At 34.3% G+C, this 26,742-nt stretch overlaps 2 protein-coding genes and 1 long non-coding RNA gene across 8 annotated transcripts in view; 1 reads left to right on the top strand and 2 right to left on the bottom strand.

The window, feature by feature from the left end:
• The window catches only part of LOC100001665 (uncharacterized), a 38,924-nt gene extending 37,088 nt beyond the window's left edge, over positions 1-1,836 (bottom strand). For 2 of the 5 annotated variants that reach the window (XM_001341582.9, XM_073941602.1), the window contains exon 1: positions 1,468-1,836. The gene's annotated coding sequence lies outside the window, so the exon portion shown is untranslated. The remainder of the gene's footprint in view (positions 1-1,467) is intronic. The other 3 variants (XM_073941599.1, XM_073941601.1, XM_073941600.1) reach the window with 3 other exon arrangements.
• A 349-nt stretch (positions 1,837-2,185) lies between these two features.
• Positions 2,186-9,074, bottom strand: otulina (OTU deubiquitinase with linear linkage specificity a). Of its 2 annotated transcripts, none has more exons than XM_073940197.1 (3): positions 8,817-9,074; positions 8,475-8,726; positions 2,186-3,044 (listed from the first exon to the last, which is right to left on the bottom strand). In XM_073940197.1, exons 2-3 carry the CDS (start codon positions 8,534-8,536, stop codon positions 2,615-2,617), a joined length of 492 nt encoding a protein of 163 aa, XP_073796298.1. In that variant the 5' UTR covers positions 8,537-8,726; positions 8,817-9,074; the 3' UTR covers positions 2,186-2,614.
• Positions 9,075-11,804: 2,730 nt separating this feature from the next.
• Positions 11,805-17,452, top strand: LOC141380827 (uncharacterized). The gene is made up of 3 exons (XR_012399718.1): positions 11,805-12,386; positions 12,481-12,534; positions 14,868-17,452. It is a non-coding gene; the product is annotated as an uncharacterized lncRNA (long non-coding RNA).
• The last annotated feature ends 9,290 nt before the right edge of the window (positions 17,453-26,742 follow it).

The raw sequence follows: 26,742 nt of genomic DNA, 5'->3' as shown, positions 1-26,742 counted from the left end.
TCATTTTAACTATTAGACACATTGAATCCCCTGATTACTGAATTAAAACAATCGCAACAAACTGTATGTTATTGTTTTAAAACCTTTTAAAACATTTACACTTATTCTGTTCTTTTCAAGATTTAGATTTAAGAAAATCTGATGGTGTTGGGATCTGACGGTGTTAACATTTTAGCTATTTCTTTCACAAACCATAACGGAGCTTATGCATAGTTGCCATTGTTTGTTCCCTTGAAGCAAGCTGCTAGTGCAGCCAGTTTCAGAGAAAAATCATTTCCTCAGAAACTGGAGGACGGTGTTGTTCATATATCCTGATTGTGACAGGATATTTTACCATTAGCATTCTAAAACTATAAAACATATATAAACCTATCTGACACTGATGTACTTTGCAGAGGTAAACTGTGGCAAGGGGTCCTTTAGAGTGATGACTACCACTTATAACTTAACACTATAAAAACAATATAAAACAACATAAAAATAACAATTGATATAAGTGTCTAAATTGCTAATAACGATATAAAAAACACCATACAGTGTTGACATTAATTGCAGACATAACTTTAAAATCATAACATATGTCATTGTCACAGAACATTAGTTTAATATGAGATGTTGCTATTGATAAAAATGTTTGATGACATGACTAACTCTTCTCTGTAGAAGCACTGTTTTAGATGTAGCAAGAATTTGCTAAAATAAAGATAAACATCAATTCTAAAAGAAAAAAAGGAATAGTTGTGTTAAATTGATTATTAATGCACTATTTGCCCCATGTTCCATGAATCAGTGATAAATACTGGTTTTACTAGCTATAGGATTCAATCAAATGACAACTGATCTGACTGAAATTTAGGGTCATAAAATAATGATTTATAATTTCATCTGAAGTCAAAGCATAATCTGAGCTGTCTAAATAATAGTATAAAAGAGTTTGCACTAAATGGTTAACATTTTTATGCAAATACGAACTAATCTGACGACATTTTTGCTTAAATTTGTAAAAGTGTCATACATTGTCTATCTATACACTCACGTTTGAACCACTTTCAATAGTTCCAGCTAAACAGGTTGTTGCTAATTACTTCTTTCAGTTTCACGAAGACATTGATGTTCGCTATCCTTGCATTCTTCCTTATACGAGTTTTAGTGCGTTTATTTGTTATGGTGACAGAGGGTGTATAGCCCAGCATGGCACAAGCGTCCGCAGCCTCGGAATGATGGTTGTTGACAAGACACAGTTGCAGCACTTTGTCCAAAACACATATTCGAAGTGCTCTTATTTCAAAATAAATTAAATTTTAAGAGATTCAAATACAAACTGAATATATTTTTTACTAATGTTCAAAGGTTTGGCGTTAACAACGTGAACTGTCAACAACATCACGTGTATCTGTAGGCTAATCAATATTGCACATTTATCTTTATGTCACGAACGCTAAAATATATAAATGCCATGATTCCTACCTAAATCTGAAGACTTGTCCTTTCACTTCTCAATAGAATCGTCCATTTTTGCGTCCAGGAAGATCGACGTGTATTAATGACTGTAGTTTCACTTTCCGTCTATGAATATACTCCCCACAGGAACTCATTGAACTGCAAGCTTTCTTGAACTGTTAAAAGTAAGTTTTAATCGAATAAGTTGTTTTAACTGACCAATAATATGACTTAAAAGTAGCCCAGGGAGTACCCTTATTTGTTCTTGAGTTTTGCTTACATGTGAGAAGCAGTGCAGTTTCAGATTAAAGGAATGTAGTGAAATCTGATTCTAAAGGTCTCCACATCCATTAGCCACATATTATCCACACAGCACACAACTATATCAACCCCGCCGGTCAGAACTAGGATTAGGAAAGTTATTATAACTGCTTTGATACATTTAACTAGAACTGCACTTTCACTACAATTAAGCTCACTTATTTTCTGGAAGGGTATAGACTTTTCCTCATAGATTAATGTTCAAAACAGGATGGTTTATAGATTACTAATAATTCTGCTGACATTTCTAGAGATGCAACCCGCTAAACAAAAATACACACACATTAGAAATCGTGCCCTAGTTATTTGATACCTGACCCATGCTCCAAGCTGCTTAATTTTGTTTATATAAATACATCATATAAATCAAAATGGCTAAATAAATAGGATAAATAGAAGCATAAATAAGTTGCTACACAACAGCTTGCTTAAACGAATCGCTTTATTGGGTGGTAATTCGCTCAGTTTGCCCATGTATGGTGGAATTAAAATGAATCACTATACAAAGTTGAAATGTTTTATTGCAAAACATAGATTTCTTATCAACTCATTGCATTTATTTTTTTTATCCCTGACAAGTGAATAAGGATTCAACTGTTCACATCATATCACACAATTCCTCAAAAGGTCTCAAAATGCTCAGCGTTGATGATAGTGTATGTAAAAAAATGCAGAAAAATCAATCACAGTGTAAAAAATATATAAATAAACTCCCTCAAGTACTTAATCAGTTTGAGTCAACTGATGCACAGGCTATTTTCTTTCCAAGAATATGCTGTTTGTTTCCTGCCCACACAGGATGTTACTCAGACGTTATGCCGCAGTTATTAGCAAATGCAATCCTGAATCCACTTTAAGTGTCTATGAGCTGCTGAATGTGCAGTTTTAATTCTTCTGGAAGCCCGAGTTCTGTTACCAAGTCCAAGCAGCGTTTCTGCAGCTCTCTGAGACTCTCTCTTTTAGAGAAAGAACCATGAGGGGGAACTCCTGGGGAATCTTTACTCTCTGCTCTGACGTCACAGCATTCACGATTCGCTCCATCTCTCCGACAACAGTCCCCATCATTTGAGCATTTAGATTCTCCACCCTGGTTGGTTTGCTCAACATTTAGGTCCTCCATGTCATCCACCATCTCAGTCACACTAGGTATAGGCCTCTGCTGGGCTTTCCTCATGGCTTCCACCAGTTCATCCTCATGCGTCTCCAATCTCTGGAGGAGATCAGTGACAGAGGCTAACTCGGGGCTTTCAGGCAGCTGAACCTGACACCAGCACCGCAGCGCACTGTGAAGAAGAAGAATACAAATACAGTGTCAGAAACAACAGAAGACTGAAATGAATAATCTTAGTATTGTAGAATCACCAAATAGAAACAACTAAATTATTGTCAGTGATAGGGCTGCACGATATTAGAAAACTTTAACATTGCAATCATTTGTATTTGTGCGATCATTACTGCGATATAATTTCACCACATGACTTCGACATGAGATCGACATGAGTGCATCTCCATAAAATCTAATAAGCAATCTATAAACTTTTTGGGGTTCCCCGACACATTTTCATTGTGTTCGGATAGCATAGTGTGAGTATGCCCTAAGTCTTTTATCGTTTCCCGAGTCTAACGGTTTTCAAGTACAGTAATTGAATGATAAAATTAATTCAATAAAATTTGTTGTAGTAAGGGCACAAATGGTACAATTTCTTATACCTGAATGCTTTTAAAATCATTATACAATCAGAGGCATCAAAAACACAAGTGATAAATTATAAAACAAACTCAACATTGCATACATCCTGCAACGTGACTATTGCGAATGATCACATTGTAATCAATGTTGAAATACTATATTGTGCAGCCCTACGTTGTGATATCAATATTGAAACGATATACTGTGCAGTCCTACGTTGTGATATCAATATTGAAACGATATACTGTGCAGTCCTGCGTTGTGATATCAATATTGAAACGATATATTGTGCAGCCCTAGTCAGTGACTGATTTTCTTTAGGCTCACACAACTCTCTTAAATACGTTTAAACAAAGATTTTATGCTTGACAGCTGTGGCTGAATGATATAATTATTACAGCGTATAAAATATTTGAAGCTTTCCTTATAAATGTTTTTAATTTTCAGTTGAATTTGAGTTTTAGGATTTGTTCACACTTGTAGGTATGTTGAAAATGATACATATAGTCATGGTTTGCTAAGCATCTACACTGTAATTTTTGAGTAAAACAGATTTTATGATGTGCATATTTTGTAACAGACATATAAACCAAGTCAATACTGTGTGCAAAAAAAAAAAAAGTATTATTAGCAGGGCCAGACATAACCTGTGGACATTTTTTTGCTATTTATGCAGAGAATTTTGTACAAAATCTGCAAATTTAAGGAATGATTTTGGGAGTATAATACCTAAACACTTAAAACAAGAATTAAATAGTAAGAACTTTTTAACTTATAAGGTTTACCATGCAAATCTAATTACAGCCCCTTATTTGTTAAACAAAGCAACCTTTTCATGTAAAACATTTACCAAATGACAGAAAATATTTCTTTACAAACAGTATAGTAAACAAATCGTTTAAAGATGTGCATATTAGTAAATAATATTACAGAAATTAAAATAAAACCGAAAAAATATACAATGCTCAGCATATACAAGTACACCCTGCACAAATCTATCATATTTTGAATCGAAAGCTATACAATATTATATTTGTACATATACAGATTAGATTTGTCAGTACTGAAGCCAAATGTGGAGCTTATTTAACAAAATAACTTCGATATCAGTCCAAAAACTAGTAAACCCAAATTTATAAGTTATAGAAAAATATTAAATACAAATTTAAAAGAAAAAGAGGAAATTGTAAAAATTTTGTAGGGTGTATTTTTATTTTTTTTGCAATATTTTGCTTGAAATTAATTGTATTATCTTTTAATTTTTAAAGATGTTTCGTGACTAAATTTGTTTTTAAATAAATATATCCGTTTAAAAAATCTGTTTTGTTTAAATTTTCCAAAATACATTGCCTATGTTCACGGAAAAATTTTATAAAAATGTTAATTTTCAAAATGGGTAGTACTTATCCCCATCCTGTCATCCTGAGCACTGTACATTTACACATATTTACATAGTAAATAAACAGATTCAACAATAGGCTAAAAAAAATCTGTCGAAATCTGTGGATTTCCAATGTGGTCTACTATTGTACATGTGATGTTGATTTTGTTATTGTTTCCATATGGTGTAAAGAAGTGAAAACAACACTAGGATTTCCTATTAAGCGACACACAAAGATTTGCAGCAAAGACACCATTCATCGTCATCACTGCCTGAACTGAATAGTAATGAGCAAGACACAGACAAAAATCTGAGGGCAGGTACACTTGAAGAATTTTGTCCTGTTGTTGGTTTGTTTACTGTTTTTTTTAAATCTGTGTTTTATTCATATTTCAGACCCACCAAAACAGAGTTTGTTTAAAATCTGACTAAGCCAGCTGAAAAGGCTTCTTGTTTAGTTGGAGAGCAGTGTTCAGTCACACACCACTAATAAACAAGAAGTGGTAGAGAGGAAGTCAGTCATTTTCTGTGTTCAGAATGCATAGAATGCAACCATCTGACTGGACGTAATGTATTGCAGTTAAAACTGTAAGCTTCAGGATAAAAATACCAGAGCATTTTGACTAAATGTTATTAGTCCAAATGTTATATGTTATAGTTTATTATTATAATATTCCATTTTCCATATCTGTAATGCCTGTATTTTGGCATTTTTTGCAGTCCACTTAGAATCCAACATGGAAATCAATGTTTTTTTTTTATTTTTTTATTGGCATTGAAATTGGCATTTTATTGGTTTTAAAATTCAAATGGCGTTAACATGCCTGTGTTTTAATTTCTGTAATAAATATGGCTGTCAAGCCAGGATCTTGATTGGGGGTATGTTGTTTACATGAAGAAATCTGTTACAAGTTAAACAAAAATTCTAATAACAATTATATTTTGAATTTAAATAGTTTTTGTCTTGCGTTTACATTAATTTTACATTTGAATAGCCAAAATTACAAGTTTCAGTGTTTTAAATGCGATTATTTTTTTTAAAAAGGTGCAATTTAATTAGTTAATTTTTTTTAATCGATTGACAGCACTAATATATATATATATATATATATATATATATATATATATATATATATATATATATATATATATATATATATATATATATATATATATATATATGTGTGTGTTTGTGTGTGTGTGTGTGTTCATATATATTTTGCACAAAGAAACACCCTCATCACATTCTCTGTGAATGTCTAGATTTCCCCATGTGAGTGTACAGTATTTCATCACAATAGGTGTAAAAAGTGTTTAGCAAAAAAGTATTCATAAAAGTTAATGGTAGAAGATTTTTATTGTGTGTGTGAGCATATGTGTTTGAGTGTGCCTATAGTCAGTGTGCGAATTAAACATTGACCATCAGCGGGGTCAAATTTTTTGGTTGTTAGTTTGTGTAAGACATCCTTCAGTCATTTATGTATTCATTTAAAATGACATCTAATTTATTAATAAAACATATTTAAGTTTTCAGTGTTTTGAGACATTTACATTTAGCAGACGCTTTTCTGACCTACACTATCCTCTGATTAGCTATTTCAGAGGTTACTGTAGGTCAAATTATGTGTCTAATTTGACCTTACTTTCAGGCTTTGTGTAGAAACAAACAACTATTTTACAAGAAAACAGTCTTGTAAACACTTAGGGCCCTATCATACACCTGGCACAATAAGGCACAAGATGTGTTTTCCCCAACGTGTTTCTATTTTGTTTTCCACCATGTTGTTTAAATAGCAAATTCATTTACGCCACTTTGTGGACTCATGGGTGTTGCGGTCTAGAAAAGGTGTGTTGTGCGCATTGTTGGTGCGTTGCTATTTAGAGCAACTAAAATAGACAGTGCAATAGTCCAGCTAAAAGCAGGTCCAAAGTCCAGCTCAGAGCGCTTTTGTTATGCACCTCACTTACACATTGCTTAATACAGCAATACGCAATTTTTTTTAATATATGTAAAGATATCTAAGGAATAAAATATTACAAAAATTATTATTTTCTACATGAATATAAAAACCACTGCCTCCATGCCTTCTTCGTCACACATTATTTTTTTTTTTAGTTTATTGACAACAACTTGCTTTTGTATAGTGTTATTATCAGTAGAAGTTTTTATAAGCATATTTATATATTTTTTTTTTTTATTAAAAACAAGCTTAGATTTGGCCACCTGTCAGAATTTGGACCATATGGAGCACAGCATGTGTGTTTGGATATAAAGTGACCACACTTCGTTATTATTGCTCATTTATTCGTACTGAATTTAGAAATAGTTTTGAAACAAATATCTGCGCTTGAACAAAATGAATTATGTAGGCTAATGTATGTCTGTGCATAGAACACCGTTTCCATATCCATGAAAAGAGAGAAGTGAAATTAAGGGCCGAATGGAGGAGGGTCATTCTTTTCCTTGCGCTGCAGATGCTCTGTTTAACTGTTTTCTCGCTAGTGAAGTGTTCAGTTTTTTTCAATTACAAAGTCCGTCATACAAATAGCAAATGCGCCATGGCGTGACGCAACTGACTCTTAAAGGGAATGGGAGACGAGATTCCGATTGGTTTATTCTCAAAACACACTCATAGCACATTAGGAGATTAAGCACAACCCTATTAAACCATGCGCCGCAGTGCAGTACGTATTTTACCGTCCTTAAAACTGCAAAAGTGAATTTGGACACGGCCTTAATGCTTTTGCACACTGTGCTTTAGACTTTGTGCCTAGATCGTCAAAATAGAGCCCTTACGGTGTCTATCGGAGCACTAGATCTGCAGTTTCAATCTGTTAAATGAATGTTTATTCTTGCATAGACTGATTAGCGCTAATATCCATTCAAAATGGTATTAACCATAAAAAGGGTGGTCAAATGCATATATTTTATTATTTTATTAAATATTATTATTTAAAATACAGATCAGAGAAACAATTTTTCAGTAATAAAGGGCTTACCCCCATATATCTCGTTTTCATGTCCTTCAGGGGGGGATCTAGCATAAATTAGGGGGGTCAATCCCCCTCAAACCCCCCTGTAATTTGCACCATGCCTATAGTTTATTTGGTGTAAAAATGTTTTTTTTTTTTTAGCTGGCGGTTCACAATTGTACCCTAAATATGAACAGTATTCATGAAAACAAGAAGATGTGATTCATTTTTTATAATGTTGGTGTCATTTTAAAAGAAGTCACCAAATTTTGGATAAAATTTAAGGTTTATTTCTCCTGTTAAAATGTATTGAAACTGGCAACATTTAATTGTTTACTTTAATATTTATAATTAATGACATTCATACTTTTGACTACCAGAACATTTTGAGAATGTAGTTACAATAAATTAGCCTTACTTCTGCAATTCTGTTGGCTAGTATTGTTGGTTACTCTCATAATTATGCCATTGTTATGTGAATTTCACATAACAAATATGTATAATAACAGTAAAGTATAATAATTAAAATAATTTGTAAGAACTGCAAAATTAAGTATCACTCCTACTAAATGTATCTAAAAAGCTGTCTGACTATCTAAAAAGTCTCACTGACGGTGTACTAAAAGAAACCTTGAAATAATGACAAATAAGACAAAAGCACCTACTTACCTTATGATTCCTTTGAGCTGACCGATGACTGTCATTTTAGTGGCTCCTTCTCTGTATCCCATGTTGAAACCAGCCTGTAGTGACGCTTCTTTCCCTGCATCAATGCCTTCTCTGAAACCATCCTGACAGAAAACCACATGGCAGTCGTTTCTAGACTGCGCTGCTTTCTCTTGCTATACACCCTGATTGTTGCTTTTGTCATCGGTTTTTGTAAAGACTTACAACCAACATATGAACGGTCTCATTTACATTCTAATAAAATAATAGATTTTAAAAAAGGATTTCAGTACACACAACGATTTAAGTAAAAGGTTCGACGTTCATAAAGGACTGTTCACATACCTTTACGCGTTTTTCCATGTTGTATTTCCATTCTTTGTTCTGCAGACTAATATCATCCACATCCTCGTCGAACACTTCCTCGCTAGAAGCCACTGATTTCAGCCACGACATGATGTTACCAGTCAACGAATGGCGATGGTTAATTTCACTGACAGCGAACTCAACCTAAAGAAGGCGTCCGAAGAGTAAGAGATGCTTGTTTCGGCCTGTGACAGGAACCATAAACCATATTCACATCCACGTGGTCATGTGACTGACGTCATTAGAGTGCATATTAAGCGCTTTTCTTCTTCTGGTCGCTTCTGGGCTTATTTGCTCAGTATGTCGCCCCTGCTGGTCTGCCCGTGAAGAGCATGATTTTATTTAACCTGTGACTTCACAAACGTTTAACATAATACTTTTGTGTACAATATCCTGTTCACATTTTTACATTTTAAATTTTTAATTGTATATTATCTGTGTTTAATGATGTTGACAATGTTTTAAGTTACAAACTATTTATGAATCTCCATAACTTCTGCAACTTTCCATATTTAATACCTTAATAAAAGCTATTGCAGCTGGCTTAAAATAATAAGCCAAAAGTTATCTTCTGTTTAATAAAGCTAGTAGTGATATTCCAGATATTTGGGTTGCATTGATATCTTAGATCGGAAATTCATTCATTTTCTTTTTGGCTTATTAGTCCCTTTATTAATCTGGGGTCGCCACAGCGGAATGAACTGCCGACCAATCCAGCACACATTCCATGCAGCAGATGCCCTTCCAGCGGCAACCCGTCACTTGGAATCACCCATGCACTCTCATTTACACACATACACAATGGACAATTTGAGTAAACTGATTGAAACCATTTAAGTTCAAAAACTAATCCGAATGAGTACTGTGAACTTAATCTAGTTGAGTAAACGGAGCAATTTTAGCACAGTAAAACCCAATAAATAAAGAGAACTCAAACCAATTGAGTACTGTAAAACCCAATAAGTAAAGGCAACTCAAACTGTTTGAGGAAACCGATTGCTACGAATCATTTGAGTAAAAAAACAAATCTATATGAATACTGTGAACTTACTTCATTTAGGTTGAAGTCATGTGGTATTTAATTAACTCATTCTCTTTAACACAGAGTTTAAAACTCTTTTAGATTGAGTAGAATTAACTTTTAGTAATTTTTGACGCTTATTTCATTTGATAAAGTGGACTGTTAATCAGGTTCACAAAATATTTCAACAGAAGAGAAGAATTACCCCCAGAGGTAAATTCATCTGGGGTTCCTTTATATAAGATGTGAGCTGGAGAAAGGCCTGGCTTTGGGCAAATAAATTTGGTATAAGGTTAAAGAGATTCATTAAGCCTCCACAATTTCGCTCAAAATTTACCCTGTCAATTTATCTTCATCAAATATGCTGATGTTGATGCGTCTTGTTCATTTTGTGGATTTGTTGAAGAAACAGCTCCCTATTTCGTCACCTTGCAATTATAAGGTTTTATCTTCTGAATAATTTTGAGATATTGAGCTTTAAAGTTTTTGCATTCCAGCAAATGTTATGTGTGTAACATTTGTTTTTTTTAATAAAAAGTCTTAAAATGTAAACAAGTTATAAAAAAAACATCTGATAATGTAAATAAGTTGTAATTTAATAAGAATATGTCAATAACTCAATTTTAACAAAATTAGATAGTCAGATAGAACCTATACTTCTACTATACTTCTTCTTATACTTCTTATGTGGCATAACAAAAAGATTTTGGATTGAGTTAAGTTTCTATGTTTTTAAGTTTACAAATTTGGCACACTTTTGTCCTCAGAGATATTTTTTTACTTTAAAATCCCATTTTTTTGGTCTATTGAATACACTGTTAACTTTTTATAATGCAAATGTTTTTAAGCATAAATTACTTAAATCTCCTTTGTATTTTTCCCTTTTTTTTTTGCTGAATTTGACTCTCACCTTCTCTCTCTTAGACTAAAAATAAGAAAAATTGCTAAATTTTTGACACATCATGACAACCTTTTTAAGGACACATAAACCCTTGTTGATTTATATTTTCTCTATTTTCTTGTTCTTGTTATTATTTCTTTTACTCTGTATTTACAATTAAGAATTGTCATATTTCCCTGTTAATGTTAAGTTTGACATTACAAAATGTAAATACGATTGAAATAAACAAGCTAATCAAAAAAAAAGATAAAAGAAAAAAAGCTGTGTCAAAAATGTAAATAAATGCAATAAATAATAATAAAAAATGTAAACAAACAAAAAACAAATTAGATTAAAATGAATAATCCAATGTGATGTAAATGAATAAAACATATATTAAAATAGGCATATAAATCAATAATAATGTATAACATAAATTTACTACAATTCAATAGAATATTATTGTTATTATTATCATTATTGTTGTTATGATTATTAGTATTATTAGTATTTAATAATAAACTATACAAATGGCTTTTTGTATAGGTATATAAATCAATAATATTTAAGACCTATGTATAACATCAACTTATTGCAATTCCCAGTATAAATAGATTATTATTATTATTATTATTACTATTATTATTATTATTATTATTATTATTATTATTATTATTATTATTATTATTTATCAGTAAACTATATAGATGACATTTTGGTATAGGCATATCAATAATATTTAAGACCTATGTATAACATAAATTTATTGCAATTCCCAGTATAAATAGATATAATAATAATAATAATAATAATAACAATAATTATAATAATAATAATAATAATGAAAAAACCTATTGAGATGCGTTTTACATTTTAAGATTATGAAGTCCTAAAAAGGCAACTATAAAAACTGTACTGTAGTATAAAACCGCTAGATGACGCTAAATACATAATAATTTGTGTTTGGTTTCGAGAGGGGGTTGAGCTGATGATCTGTCCGAGTCCTCTATGAGTTAGCCTTGTTGTAATGAATCGACCGGGGAGCCAGAGCACCCGGAGGAGACCCACGTGAACACGGGGAGAACATGCAAAGTCCACAGAGTAATGCCAACTGACCCAGCCGAGGCTCGAACCAGCGACCTTCTTGCTATGAGGGGATCGTGCATTGCGCCCTGTGATAATATATCTATAATGTAGTTTTTTTTAAGGACAAAAATACAATTCTGCTGCCACATTAAATAAATTAAAACTGAAATTGCATAAGGAATCAGAGCAGAATGCGAATTCAAACGTCTCGGTCAATAGCCAATAATAAGTGTGAACAGTTTATCGGAAATGAAAGAATCTGACGATGGTCATTAGACAAACAATACATGGAACAATTTAGATTATTGAAAGACCCATTAAATCAATACTTCAAGTGTCAACATCACTTAAGCAACACCACTTTATTTCTCAAAAGTGTCATGTTTAATGAGAAATCTAATTAGTTTGGCTTGTCGAAGCTATTATGCTACATATGCTAAACAGAGCGGTTATTATAATGTGAAGATGAATCCACCTCGACAGAACTGTGACCTTTACAATTATGCTAATTAAAACGCTTCATTCATCTCCACTGCTATTTTGGGAAAGGGATAATTTTCAGGTATGCAACTTTCAAAATGAGTCGTTTGTCATCCTGGTGCCTTGCACAACAGTGAATAGTGCTTGATCCTGGTTATAAATTATGTCTCATAAAGGGCCCAATTTTTACAAGCCGGTGTGATGGTTCAGACAGTGAAGTGGCCCAGCAGGTGAGAGTTTTATGAGAAGAGAATCATCCTCTGTTGCCCAGTGGGTAGAAATGTATCCATTTAGGGTTCTTTTCCTCACCGTTAGCACTTTGTTCAGTGCTGATATCAGTGTGGAAAATCCAAATTCATCACAGGTGCCGGGAACCCTCAGGAATCCATGGTGAAATTTAATTGAAAAACCACCACAGAGTGATGTTACTCTGTGGAAAAGTTAAGCAGCTAAGCAAGTTTCAGCTTATAGAAGACTTTCAGAAAAGAAGTAACAGAGATTATGACATTTAAAACGTAAATGTACTATTCATTTCTTAATAAAAATGTATCTATATTTAAATAAGTTGTATAGGTATATAAATATAATATATTAATTATAAATGAAGGAGAATTAATTCTAAACTTGGCAGAAAATCAATATGATTCATTAATATTTGGAATAGGCTTAAATAACATTCATTTATACTGCATGTTTGATTTTAAAGAGTAAGCATTTTTTATATTAAACATTTATAAATACGCAAATAATATATTAGTAAATTATGCATCAGGAAACAATTTAGGTCACACTTTAGAATAAGGTTTATTTAGCTAATGTATTTACTAATATGAACTAAGACTGACCAATATATGTACATTATTTATTAATAAACCAAAAAACAGAAATGTGTGCACATCTGAGATTCTCAAAGGGAGGTGTTCGATCAAAAACACAGTGGAAAAAGTCCAAAGAAAATCGGCAAGAGGCCACTTTACCTCTCAAAATTGTTTTTTATTGTAACTATTAACAATGACAATAATAACTGTTACAATAAACGTTTTTGAGAGCTAGTGCTGCAGTGTGCTGGTTTTCTTTTTACAAAATCCAAAGTAAAATCCAATTATAAAATTAGGTCTTTATTTTTAGATCTTGTCATTTAAAATCCATCTTCTATTTCTTATTGGAACAACATTTTTAAAGATATTAAATGGTTGTATGTTTGGTCACTCCCCCAGAATTAAAAAAAAAAAGTAAAATTAAAGAAATGTTTTTTTGTTTTTTTTATTCATAGATTTTATCCAGTAAAACAATTTTTACAAAAATTCTGAAATGCCATTAAAGTCTTGTTCTTTCTGTGAGACTTCTTCTGAGTCTGTTGAACAATTTCTTAATTCAACTTTTTGTAAAAACCTCATTTAATTATTAGAAAGTTTTATATATATATATATATATATATATATATATATATATATATATATATATATATATATATATATATATATATATATATACATACATAAATGCAAATATACTCAATGTAAGCTAAAATTTGTATTTTTTTAACAAGAATTGGAACTGTACTTAAAAACCATAGTTCACCAGTCTAATAACAAGAAATTAAAACGTATCAAACATGTGCTTTATTTAATATTCTGCATTAATTTGTATTATTTTTCATGTGCCCTCATTTATATATTTATTTTTGTTTCTTTTTCTTTCTCATTGTCTTTCTTTTGCTTTACCTTTATTATATTTATTTAAAATTGCCACACTTCGCTTGTTGCAAAAAGTAATATTTGTATGGCATGTACTTCTGTCTGTTTGTACTTCCATCTGTTGTAATTGCCTATTTTGATTGCAGTAAAAAAAAAAAATGTTGTTAACATGAACAAACAATGACTAACTTTTATTTTCATCAACTGACCCGAACAAAATAAATCAATTCATGAATAAATACTTTAACTTATGTTTTATGCATTGTTAGTTCATGTTAATGAATACATTAACTAACATTAATTAATGGAACTTTATTGTAAAGAGGTATTATTTTACCTCAAGATTGACTTTCAAAAAGCATATTCAATTATAGATATCTAAGTTTAATTCAAATGGGCATATTTTGTTAATCTGTTTGACTCAGTTAATAGGTACAGTAATTATAAATAATGGTAAATATTAAAATGTATAAATAATCTGACACATATTCATTTTGGTATAAGAACTAAAAAAATTATTCACTCACTGTGTCTTTAAAAATTACTTCGAAAATAATGTCTACATATATTTGAAAACATTTTAAAATAAATAATCTGATTCGTCTTTTTTTAGGTCAGTTTCTATGTAATAAAGCATGTATTGATTGTCTGTTTATTTAAATGTTGAGTAAAGTGTTTGATAAAGGAAGTATAACAGTAGAAGGGATTGGCTTTACTATAATATTATAATTATAATATGCCTACATAAATAAGTTAAAATGAATGCATATAAAAAAATATATAGTTCTAACACTGATTATTCTTTTAAAGCATGTTATCTTCTGGAGCAATATTTAGTTTTTTTCCTCTTCATCTTTTGTACTCAGGTTCTGGAGATACGCTACAAGTGATGACAAACACATTACTCTCATCAATATTGCATTTTCCCTTTCTTTCCTGCGCACCACAGAGACAAAGAAAAGAGGTCCCTGCTTTATTTTAAGATGGGCTATTCTTCATCTCGCGCTTTAAGGGAACACACAGGAGAGATGCAGCCAGTGGACAAATGCATTTCACCTTGCACAGAGTGCATTTGCAGGAGCCGGACAACAATGGCCCAGAGAATACTCGGGAGGACCGCGGCGAAGGCCTGAAAATGGATTCCGAGGGGCCTGCATGCGGATGCCAGGCTTTCTGCCGCCACACCTTCCTCCAGCACGGCGCTCTTGCTTCCTCGCTCTCTCTCGCTCGCTCTCCAGGAGAGCAAAACAAGCAGCCGGGGCAATCACCTGACACATTTCCATCCAATTTCCACTGCCGAATGTGTTCATTTTCGGCCCTAATGGCATGTCATTTCAGCGGAGCCTTTGGTCAAGAATTAATCCTGGAATCAAAACAGATTTTCCGGGGAGCAATCTTCCATCAAGTATTGATTTTTTTACACTCACAGAGCCTGTACTCCCTAATTTAACCTGACAGCACACTGCACAATGGACTAGAGAGCACCTTGGCGACTCGCAGAGGGAACTCTCTTGCGTTTTCTCTTTCTCTCTTGCTCCCACTTTTCACCCTCTCACCCCCCTCCCCCCTCCTCCCCACCTCCACCTCCTTTTGAGCAGCTTTTCAAAAAGTCAGAGAGAAAAGGAGAATTTCCAGGAGAGAGCTTTAAAAACAAAGGACTTTGCGATGGTTACGTGCAAGGATGATGGGAGATGCAGTCACTGTTTTACCTCTAATTATGCTTTCAAGCGCACCGCGTCTGAGGCGTGGAGCAGCGAGAAGGGCTCTAGGAGAAGGAAAAGAGGGAAATTAAAAGAAAGAAGAAAAGGGGGAAAGAGAGAGGAGTGTTTTCCAGGGGCTATCAGGTATCATTATGGGCCTGTTGACATCCAGGACTCTCTGTGCAATGCACCTCTAAGATTTTCTCCTCCTCCTGCAGCCATTTTCTTGCTCTGAGTGGGTGAAAAGGGTTTCATCAGGGCCTGGAGTGGAGAAGAGGGGGGACAGGAGAGTCCGAATGTTCAGGGTGCAGCTGACCACTAATGAGTGGACCCTCCTGAAAGGGCTTCCAAAATCCACTATAGCCTCAACCTGTCTCCTGGCAGAGGTTTTCCAGCTCATTTTGACACTCTTGTTGTTTCTCGGTTGACACAGAGAAGTCTTTAAAGTGATCCCTAATGCTGTTTTAGTGACTTCGTTAAATCTAAAACTATGTCATGTATAATAAAAATGACGTGTGCTAAATTAAAGAAATATTAAAAGGGATTGTTTGCCCAGTAAATAAAAATTAACTCATCATTTACTTACCCTCGTGTGGTATCTAGACATGGGACGATAGCCGTTTTGAAGGGACCGCTGTTTGGAAAAGTCAATGTTTTAAACCGCCAAGATTTTCTGTTATATCGTTCCTATATGTAAGTATATGTAATATTTTTGTTTTACGTTTTATTTCATTTTTAGTACAACAGTATCTCCAGCAGAAAAGATATCCAAAGTTGCCATTTTAAATTGTAATGAAATCTGTGATTCATTTGTATTATTTAGACACGTTTACTGTTCCAAAATATTTTAAATGTTTCTCAAAATAAAATATATATTGTGTTTAAAGGGGGGGAGGTTGTTGTTTTCTACCCAGACATTTAAAAAGAACATGTTTTGGAGCAGTAATCACAATGCGGTGAAACCATGTTTTATCGGAGGTTATCATACTATCAGAATCCTACCGGCCCATGCCTAGTCGTAACCATTGACTTTGATAGTAAGAAATGGTTACAGGCTTCCAACAGGAAAATCTATAAGTAAATGATGACAGATTTTTTAGTTTTGGGTGAACTATTACTTTTAAGATTGACATGAAATGAAAATGTCATATTCAGTAAGTCATAAGTTAAACTTTTAGTCATCATTTGCTCACACTTTAGAACAATACATTACTGTATTGTCAATGCCACATCATTCTTTTTCATACCTCAAAAAGTAATGTTAAGGATGTGGCTGACACATTATTTAAATGTACAATTCACACTCTTAACAAATCAATAACTAAGAATAGCTTAACAAACTACAAATTAGCTGCTTATTTTTAGTAGTAATAGGGTTTAGGTAGATTTTGGTAGGATTAGGGAAGTAGAACAAGATCACTTTATAAGTACTAATAAACAGCTACAATCTTATAAGCAGGTGATTGTTCCTTAATCTAAAGTGTTACCAAAATATCTAGTTTGTTTTGGTTGTAAACAATGGCAGTAAATATTGACAAGCATTACACTTAAAAAAAAAAAAAAATCAAAGATTCAAACGAATGGTCCCATGGAAGTGTCCTGGGACTGCCGGTTGCAACCCAGGCTCATTCTGATAACGTACCCCTACATTTCTGGAGAGAGCAAAATATGTCCCTGGAGCTATGTTTTTTTTATTTTTATTTTTTATTATTATTGTTTTTTTTTTTTTGCAGTTTTACTAAGCAATCCAGAAAAAGAAAGAAAAAAAGCCTGATTTTTAACATGTTTTCAGAATTTACTTTATTCTCCAACCCATGTACAGAATTTATTAATCATAGTTCAACATTCAGTGGTGATTTCTTAGAAAATGTTTGGGGAATTTCAATAGACACCTGACAAAGATCAACTCAAGCAGGTTAATAATATGTGAAGTTGTTGATACACTGTAAAACCCAACAGTCAACTTTATCAACTGAAATGAGTGTACAGTAGGTGAGAGTTCAAAGTGACTATTACCGCCGCGTTATATACCGCCGCCGTTTGAAATAGGAGCCGCTTTGTTTTTACTGTATGACCGCAGTTTGTGAATGAGCCGCCAGGGGTCGCAAAGGGACGGGATGCAAACCGACAGAAATAGCCCACACAGCAACCTTAAATATGCTATTGTGCTTGTAAATGAGATTAAACAATAAGTCAAAGCCTTATAATTCCTTTATTAATCATTTAAAATTTGTTAACACGATTTATTGTTATTCTAAACTTTTTAAGTGCAAAGAGGTTGCTTTCACTTTAGTTGTCTTTCATTTCTTCAATTCTATTTTCCAAAACGAATCCTCTTTGCACTTAAAAAGTTTACAATAAACCAGGTAAACAAATTTTAAATGTAAGTTGAGGTGATCGCAAGTTCACAACTGTGAGGTGATGTGCTCTACCGGCAGGATAATCTATATTATTTTGCTGTTTTTCATATGCGCACGTTTAAGATTTGAGATAATAACATTGCCATGATAGTCAAAGAAATCAAAACATTATTTTCACCCCAACGCAATTTAATCGGGCACTGAAGGCTAATAACTTAATTCTTATATTTGCTTTTTGACTTCTCACCATGTATCTTTTCTACAGCATAGTATAGTGTAAGAGCATGTCTATTACCAGAAAAACTAAATTAAAATTATATTTTAATTGAACACATCACATCACACACAGTAAGCTACGCCTACAGAACAGTCTGTTTAGCATTGTGAAAAGGCAAAGCTGAATATCTGTGGTTAAAGTGTGGCGGCACAAGGAACACATTGAAGTAGTAACATCTGTAATTAACTCAAAATTTACTAAAAGTTAATTCTACTCATTTGAATAGAGTTTTAAAATTAGTGTTAAAGGTAATGAGTTAATTAAATAGCTTATTACTACAACTTAAATGGAGTACTCATATATATATATATATATATATATATATATATATATATATATATATATATATATATATATTTTTTTTTTTTTTTTACTCAAATGGTTTGCTGCAATCGGTTGCTTTAAACGGTTTGTGTTGCCTTAACTTATTGAGTTTTACAGTACTCAGTTGGTTTGATCTCATTTATTGGGTTTTACTGTGCTAAAATTGCTTCATGTACTCAAATAGATTAAGTTCACAGTACTTATTAGGATTAGTTTTTTCACTTAAATGGTTTGTTGCAATTGATTTCCTCAAGTGGTTTGAGTTACCCTAACTTATTGGGTTTTACAGTGTACCAATGTATTATTTAAATTCAAATTTAGGCTTGCTAACATTAATTAATGCACTGTGCGTTAAAATGAACTTTATTTCCATTAACCAACATTTGCAAAGATAAATAAATACTGTAATGAATGTGTTGTTTATTGTTTCTTTATGTTTGTAAATACATTAAGATGAATTAAGTAAATTAATATTCAATAAAATAGTTTTCTGTTTTGGTGCAAAAACATTGGACACTTCACATTTGTAGTGTGGTTCTCTTTGAAGAAACCTTTTTTTTCTATTTTAATTTTTTTTTTCATAAAACAATTGATGAAAATTATGCAAAAATTAATTTTTCCAACCCAGGCTCTTCCTGAAAACATACCCCTGTATTTAGGAGGTACATTATTTTGCAGTTTTTGTTTTGCGCAAAGAAGCCGCTGTGTATGCTTTTAGAGATCTCAAATTTCTGTCACGAGTGCCAGTTGTGCCTGCTGTTTTTGCGTAAATCCACTAGAGGCCGCTGTCGACTGACTCACTGATCAACTGACCCACCCTCCCCCTTGCCTAAACCCAACCAATAGTGTTTTCAAAAGCACAGATTGACCCGACCACCCACTTCCCTAAACCCAACCGACGGTTTTAAAAAGCAATCCAGAAAAATAAAAGCCCTTGTTTGATTTTTACCACATTTTCAGATTTTACCACATTCTCACCCTGTTATTAACTTGTTTGCTTATTTTTATTTTTTGGCTTCTGTTTTTGTCTTACCCGCTTTCTGAAACCGTTCTTTGCTGAACTCGAACCCCTCATCATGGCTAACTCCTCTCTGCGTTTGAAATCAGCCAGCATATATGGCAAGCTAACTGGAAAAACTGGTAACAGCAGGAAAGCCGTCCATATGAAAGTAATCAGTCAGCTGGTGAGTGTGAAAAGGAATGGCGTCATACCACCCCATATTGTTCGTTTTAAAGCAAAATGCAGCCGTACATACTTCTGACTACATAATTTGCGATATCCAGAAACGTATATAGGGCTACGTTTTCAAAATAAGTCAGTGTTAAAATTATTAAATGAAAAACAGGCCTATTTGTTATCAACAGAAAACAACTAATGCATACATTTTTGAAATCTTTCAGGTAGTAGCTATACAGCATTTTGCATTGCATCCTGGAGCTCAGGGCATTTTGTTGTTGGCCGCTCTCACCTCAAAGTTCTACTTACTGAACGCTAAAACGCGGCTTTAGCTGCTAAAGATAAATGGAGCGGAGGGCAATTGGATCTGTTGTCCCAGTCACATCTCCATCAGCATCAGAGGCAGGGGCATTATTTACCCTGTTGATAATGGAGAGGAGAGATGGACGGAGGGAGAGCGTTGGGACGGGAGCCCATCCACTGACACCTCAGACAGGCTGTGAGCATCGGTAATTGCCCCTCCGGAGGCAACAAGGTGTGCACAAACAGCCGAGATGCCTGAGTGGCTATATATTTGTGTATGCGCCTCGGAGTGTGCAAGGTAGACGCGTTTGAGGTATATGGCGACAGTTCATTTTCAGAGAACATCGTCCTGCCACACGTCCAGCACTGAGGAGATAAGCCAAGAGAGCACCTTGCCGCTGATGGAAAAACAAAAAGAACAATTTAAAAGCATCGGGATCGCACAAACACACGCACACATTCACCCGCAGCCGAATATTCTCTCTCACTTTCCTTTTCAGAGTGTCTTGACTGATATTGAACAGTAATCCATTTGAGCTGCTGACATTTCATAATGTTTTCTTCTCTCTTGTCTTCCTTCTCTCTTTCTCTCTCAGGGCAATTTCTGACACTTGGAAGTTGAGCAGAAACGTGTTCCACTGAAGCAAGCAGTAAATATGAGAGGATTCTGCTTTTGAAAAGCAGCGTGAAGTCTAGCGTGAGGATAATTATTGCTTTCACTGCCCTGAACAAATCGATCCAGATACGGCGCATTATCGAGACCTCTGCTTTTAGGAGAAGTTGGTCCACAAGCAGGACGCGCTTCTGCTTTTCATAAAGGATAAGAAAACATTACGGAAAGCAGAATGAAAACAAGCACTGGTGCATTCACGTAACTTATCTTGTGCTGAAGTTCTTACAATTTATAGCTGGGAAAAAAAACAGCTTGCAGGAATAGATTTGTTTTATGAAATGTATTAGTAAAAGACATTACGGAAGTTATGTGAAGCTGTTCAGTTGGTATGTTAGTTAGTTTAGACAAGATTCATTTTTATTTAGCTCTAGTAGATCAGGGGTTCCCAAAGTGTGGGTCGCTGAACAATGACAGAGAGTTGCTTCAAAGTTTCCAACAGACAAATAAATTTTATTACACTAATAAATTATTATTTATGTAATAAACTATTATTTATGTAATAGTTACATAAAAACAACAACATTGCAAATAAAAAGACATCAGCCTTTCATTTTTTTGGGGGGGGGATTGGTGTGTTTGCGTTAGATTAACAACACAGCAATAGCGTCATCTGCAGAAGATTGATTTTATCGCAGCAGGTTAAACATTCTGACACCTTTCTGGCAATCAAATACATTAAAAATAAATATATGCTGAAAACATTGTGCCCAACAATCTCATTAGGTGAGGTAAATAATAAATTAAACTAATTAATAAATGACTATAAATATGATATAGTTGTTAGACTGTTGCACTTTTTCGTGTTGTCAATATGCTCATGTTTATGTAGGAATTGTTGTGCGCTCAACATTTGTATATTTATTACCCCCTCAGAGGATATTTGGGTCATGAGTCACTGGCATTGTTATTTTAGAGGTCGCGGGCTGAAAAGTTTGGTAACTCTGTAGATCAGGGGTGTCAAACTCAGTTCCTGTAGGGCCGAAGCCCTGCACAGTTTAGTTCCAACCCTGCTCCAACACACTTACCTGTAGGTTTCAAACAAGCCTGAAGGACTCAATTAGTTTGATCAGGTGTGTTTAATTAGGGTTGGAACTAAACTGTGCAGTTTTGGAACTGAGTTTGACACCTGTGCTGTAGATCAGGGGTTCCCAAACTTTTCAGCACGCGACCCCTAAAATAACAATGCCAGTGACTCGCGACCCCCAATATAAATACAGAAAACTTGCATGCAATGGCGCACTTACACACCAATAGACCAAAGTCTATTCTTCGTTTAATTTTTTTTAATGTATATCAGTGCTGTAAATGGGCCAGAAAGTTTAAGCTGGTGTTATAAAATCAATCTACTGCATCTGACGCTATTGCTGTCTTTAATATAATGTATTTACCCCAGGGGTCGCAATCCAATAGACTAGTAAAAAAGCTACTATAGTAACTATAAATAACTGTTTTATTCTCTTCAGTTGGTTATGGATAAAATATGGTAATTCTTATGGCCTAATAATAATAAGTAGATTTTTGGAAATAACCAGGCGACCCCCCTTCATTGTTCCGCGACCCCTCAAGGGGTCCCGACCCCCACTTTGAGAACCACTGCTGTAGATGATCACTAGATAATGCTCTTTTTACCAAAGTAACCCTTGTTCCCAGAGGGGTGGAACAGAAATGCTATGTGGAAACTTCCACTATGGGATTTCATCAGAATCCAATCATCTGAAAGAGTATACAACTGGGAAATGAAATGCCAATGGGTTGGCAGCATCAGCACGCACAGCTGGCGCTACTTGCAATCAATTTGGAAATAAAAGCACAGCGCGTGCCAAGCTGAGGCATCCTTTTCTAGCTGAAGAGACTTTCACCTCAACTGCTAAGGGGCGATCATTGTGGTAAAGGAACATAGCATTTCCGTTCCCCCTCTCAGGGAACCAGGGTTAGTTTAGTAACCCAACCCCAACCTCCCATGTTTAAACAAAAACCTATATTAAAATATTTCCTGATGTTAAAATAGGATCTAAATCCCAGTGATTTTGAGTCCTATTGCGAGGTGACATACCAATGTGGTTTTCCCTGCCCACCGATATTAATTGGCAGATGCATATTACCATGTGTCAGTATTAATGTGTAAAAACATGTCCACAAGACAGGATTTGCTAAGAAACTGAGATTAAAAGATCTGTTCTGTGATTCAACTGCATTTCAAAAAGAAGTAAGTGGTACACAAAAAAAAAATATAGCATTTGAAAATACTTTTTGAACTACGTAATTCATGTTAGCTGGAATCACCATAGCTGCATAGTGTACACAACTATAAACGAGGATGCTTCAATCACACTGGAGTCCCAGTTTGTGGACATTAAATCAAGTTTATTTAGTATAGTAATATAGATATAATGGATCTCTATATACAAGCATATTTGCCTGTTTGGAGGGCAACTTATCACATTTGCTCTGAATAAAAACAGCATAACATGTTAAACACATGCGCAGCTAGCATTGTTATGGCATTTGTGTGTGCTCATTCCTTTTAATGTGGTATGTGTGGTACTTGTGATACTTAAAATATCTGCACAGAGGAGTCAAGTCTTGATCTTCTGTCAGAAAATCGCAGATCAGAGTTCAGAGTTCAACAAACTTGAACTTTTGAATGCACCGACATGCAAAACCTGTTGCACGAGCTTGCTGTTCCAGTCAGCCACATTTGCATGCATATGAATTTAAGTCAATGGGGCAAAAAGTGATGTGTGACTGCAGCTTTATACTTCTCTGAGGGTATATGTCCCAAGAGAAGGCAGGATTGGGAGAACCAGCTCATTTTTAATTGACACATGTTAAAGGCACATACGCCAAAACTGCTACAATTCCATCTGACCCCAAAACTGACATTTCCATCAGGCCATAATAAATCATCCGATTGGTATTTGACCTGAAACTTCACAGACATTCTGGAGGCAGAAAAGACTTATTTTACATCTTGCAAAAAGGCCAAAATTTGAGCCCTTTAATGCTTGATCTCCCCTGAAAGGCATCAAAACAAGATGTGGAGAGGGTCAGCCCTTTAAATTGTGGAGTTCACACTGATCTGTAGCTTTAATAATAATAATATGGAGTCATCAGCGGTAAAATCAGATACCTGTAGAAATTAATTATTTACATGAACAAATACTGTAGCCAGCTGTGTTACATTACCTTTGTGTTTAAGCTTATTAGTTGACAGATGAACTGGAGACAGTGGTTCTTTTGGTCAATGAATCAAGATCTGTCCTTCAGTCTTCTGAAACCAAAGCCACAGCTTGCAGATTTGGTTTTTGATCTAATTAACATTTGCCTTTTAATTAACATTATCTCAGGCTCTGTTAACACTAATATGTTTGAAATCCTTCGTTTGCTGTGGATAAGCCTTCTTTTCACACTTCCCTGAAGTTATCGACCACTGAAAACGGAGAGTTTTGAAAATGCTGAAGAGGCTATATTCATTTGAAAATGCTGGTGCTCCATGTCACTGTAAATGGAGGAAAATGGAGACATCTGAAAACGGAGGCTTGGCTGCTGATATTCACTCCCTGATTGGGGTCGTTTCTCAATATCAAGTACACAAATTTCCAACTTGCATCCTTTCCATGTAAGTTCAGACTTAACAAGTTAGATAGGGAGAATGAACCAGCGAGAATGCAAGAACATTTGACATAATGACATTTTATTTTTATTCATAGTTGAAAAACATTATGCCTATTTTAACGTAACAAGAGTATCACAACCATATCTCTTTTGGATTGTGTTTTGGTCCTTAAGATTATTTTGTTCTCCCTAGAGTAAATAATGAGAAATAATGAGAAGTGTGCACAAACACACACTTAATTGTTTTCATTTAAATTGTTTACAAAAATACATATCAACACAGGAGGACAGAAAGCACATCTAAAATAGTGGAAATAACTACTAAAGTAATACTGAAGGGAACAACACACACAGCATAAATGTGTGTATGTGATTTATGTGCATCGTTGACTCTTTTAACTGTATATGTGGGTTTAATATACATTGTAAATTTTTTTTTGTCAAGTTATGTTTACCTTGTCACAGTCAAATTTCTTCAGACTTTTTCAAATCCATAACATGTTAAACCTTGAAGCAGATGAGCAACAGCAGCAGAAGTGCACTGCTGCAAGCTGAAAACATGACATGACACAACTTCTGCTGCCACATGTTTAAATGACACAACTGTACAGTATTGTTGTCGACCATGTCCATTCCCGTAGTGACCACACTGTACCCATCTTGATGTCTAATTTCAGCAGGATGAATTAATTCTTGAACATGAGTTCACTATACTCAAATGGTCACCTAAATATCTACAGTAGATTTTAATTTAATATAGCACCTTTTGGGATATGTAAAACTTTGTTGTGTATAAAATAAATCTCTCTCAACTTAAATAACCCCTCCACTCTTATTAGACCATTATCATCTCACTCAAAAAAAAAAAAAAAAAAAAAAAAAAGAGTTTTAGGGCCCTATCATCATACACCCGGCGCAATAAGTGTAAATGTTTCTATGACGTGTTGCTATTTTCAGACACTAGTTTTCCTGCATTTCCACCACATAGTTTAAATAGCAAATCCATTTGCACTTTGTGGACTCATGGGTGTTTCGGTCTAGATAAAAGGTGTGTTAAGGCGCATTGTTGGCGCTATTTTGAGGAACTAAAATAGACGGCACAATAGACCAGCTGAGAGGAGGTCTAAAGACCAGCGCAGAGCATGTTAGTTGTGCGCCTCGCTTAAACATTGCTTAAAACACACAGGATGTACAGCGATAGGCAAATATATTTACAAACATTAATTATGTAAGCTAATGGATGTCTGTGCGTACAACAAGTTTCCTTATCCCCGAAAAAGAGAAAGTGAAAGTAAAGAATGAGGAGGATCATTCTTTATCCTCGCGCTGCAGATGGTTTGTTTAACTGTTTTCTCACTAGTGAAGCATTCAGTTTTTCCACTTACAAATGTACAATGGCAGGACGCAACTGTCTCTTAAAAGGAATGGGAGATGAGACTCTGATTGGTTTATTTTCAAAACACACCCACACACTCATTAAGAGAATAAGTTCAACCCTGTTACACCATACGCAGTGGCGCAGAGCAGATTTTTCCGTCCGTAAAATAGAAAAGGTGGATTCAGACACACCCTTAATGCTTTCGCGCCCTGCGCATTGGACTTTGCACCTAGATCGTTAAAATAGAGCCCTTAGAGTTTAGAACTTGTTGCTAGGGGCGGACTGTACATAGGGAGCAACGGGACATTTCCCGGTGGCCTGAAGGTCAATTGTGAATGTATGCATTTATATTGAGGCTGTAATAACATTAGAATCATTAATGTAACATACTCCCTTGTAATACCATGTTGTAAAGCCAACATATACTTTTTTTGAGCATGTCAAAAACAAAAAGAACATAAATTCTGGTTTGGAACAAGTCAAGGTTGAGTAAATGATAACAGTTTTCCTTTTTGCGTGAACCATCCATTTAACCCAATTTAAGTTAAACCCTTGCTTAAAAAAGTTGGCCTAATTAAAAAAAAAAAAAAAAATTACAGATAAATTAAATCATGGATTTGGAACTTATAAATCTGCAGGAACAGTGTGATGCTGTCATATGAGAATCAAAATCTCCCTTTTTGGGTCTTCGCTAGATAATGGAAATATATCTGAAGACATAAGGGAAAGGGACTAAAAGAAAATGAATGAATGAACGAACATAAGGGGTCCAGCCTGGTATTAGCAGCGAGCACTTAACAAATGGCATAAGTTAATGGTTTCAGGCTATTACAATCCATGTACATCTATTACTACTTCTCGTTGCCTGAATCGCTACCCGAGAGCAACTAGAAAACTGGCTTATTTAGCAGAAAGATCCCTGTAATTGCTTCAA

The sequence above is a fragment of the Danio rerio genome, chromosome 24 (genome assembly GCF_049306965.1).
Source record: "Danio rerio strain Tuebingen ecotype United States chromosome 24, GRCz12tu, whole genome shotgun sequence".
Lineage (NCBI taxonomy): Eukaryota > Metazoa > Chordata > Actinopteri > Cypriniformes > Danionidae > Danio > Danio rerio.
Note: the sequence above shows the minus strand (reverse complement) of the source record. Positions and strands in the feature narration are given on the sequence as shown.

Bases quoted from the DNA above. Each gene is read 5' to 3' on its own strand.
- otulina (XM_073940197.1), bottom strand. From the start codon at position 8,536: ATGGGATACAGAGAAGGAGCCACTAAAATGACAGTCATCGGTCAGCTC. The intron at 3,045-8,474 runs GTAAGTAGGTGC...TCTTCTTCACAG, and splicing joins CAGCTCAAAGGAATCATAAG to TGCGCTGCGGTGCTGGTGTC.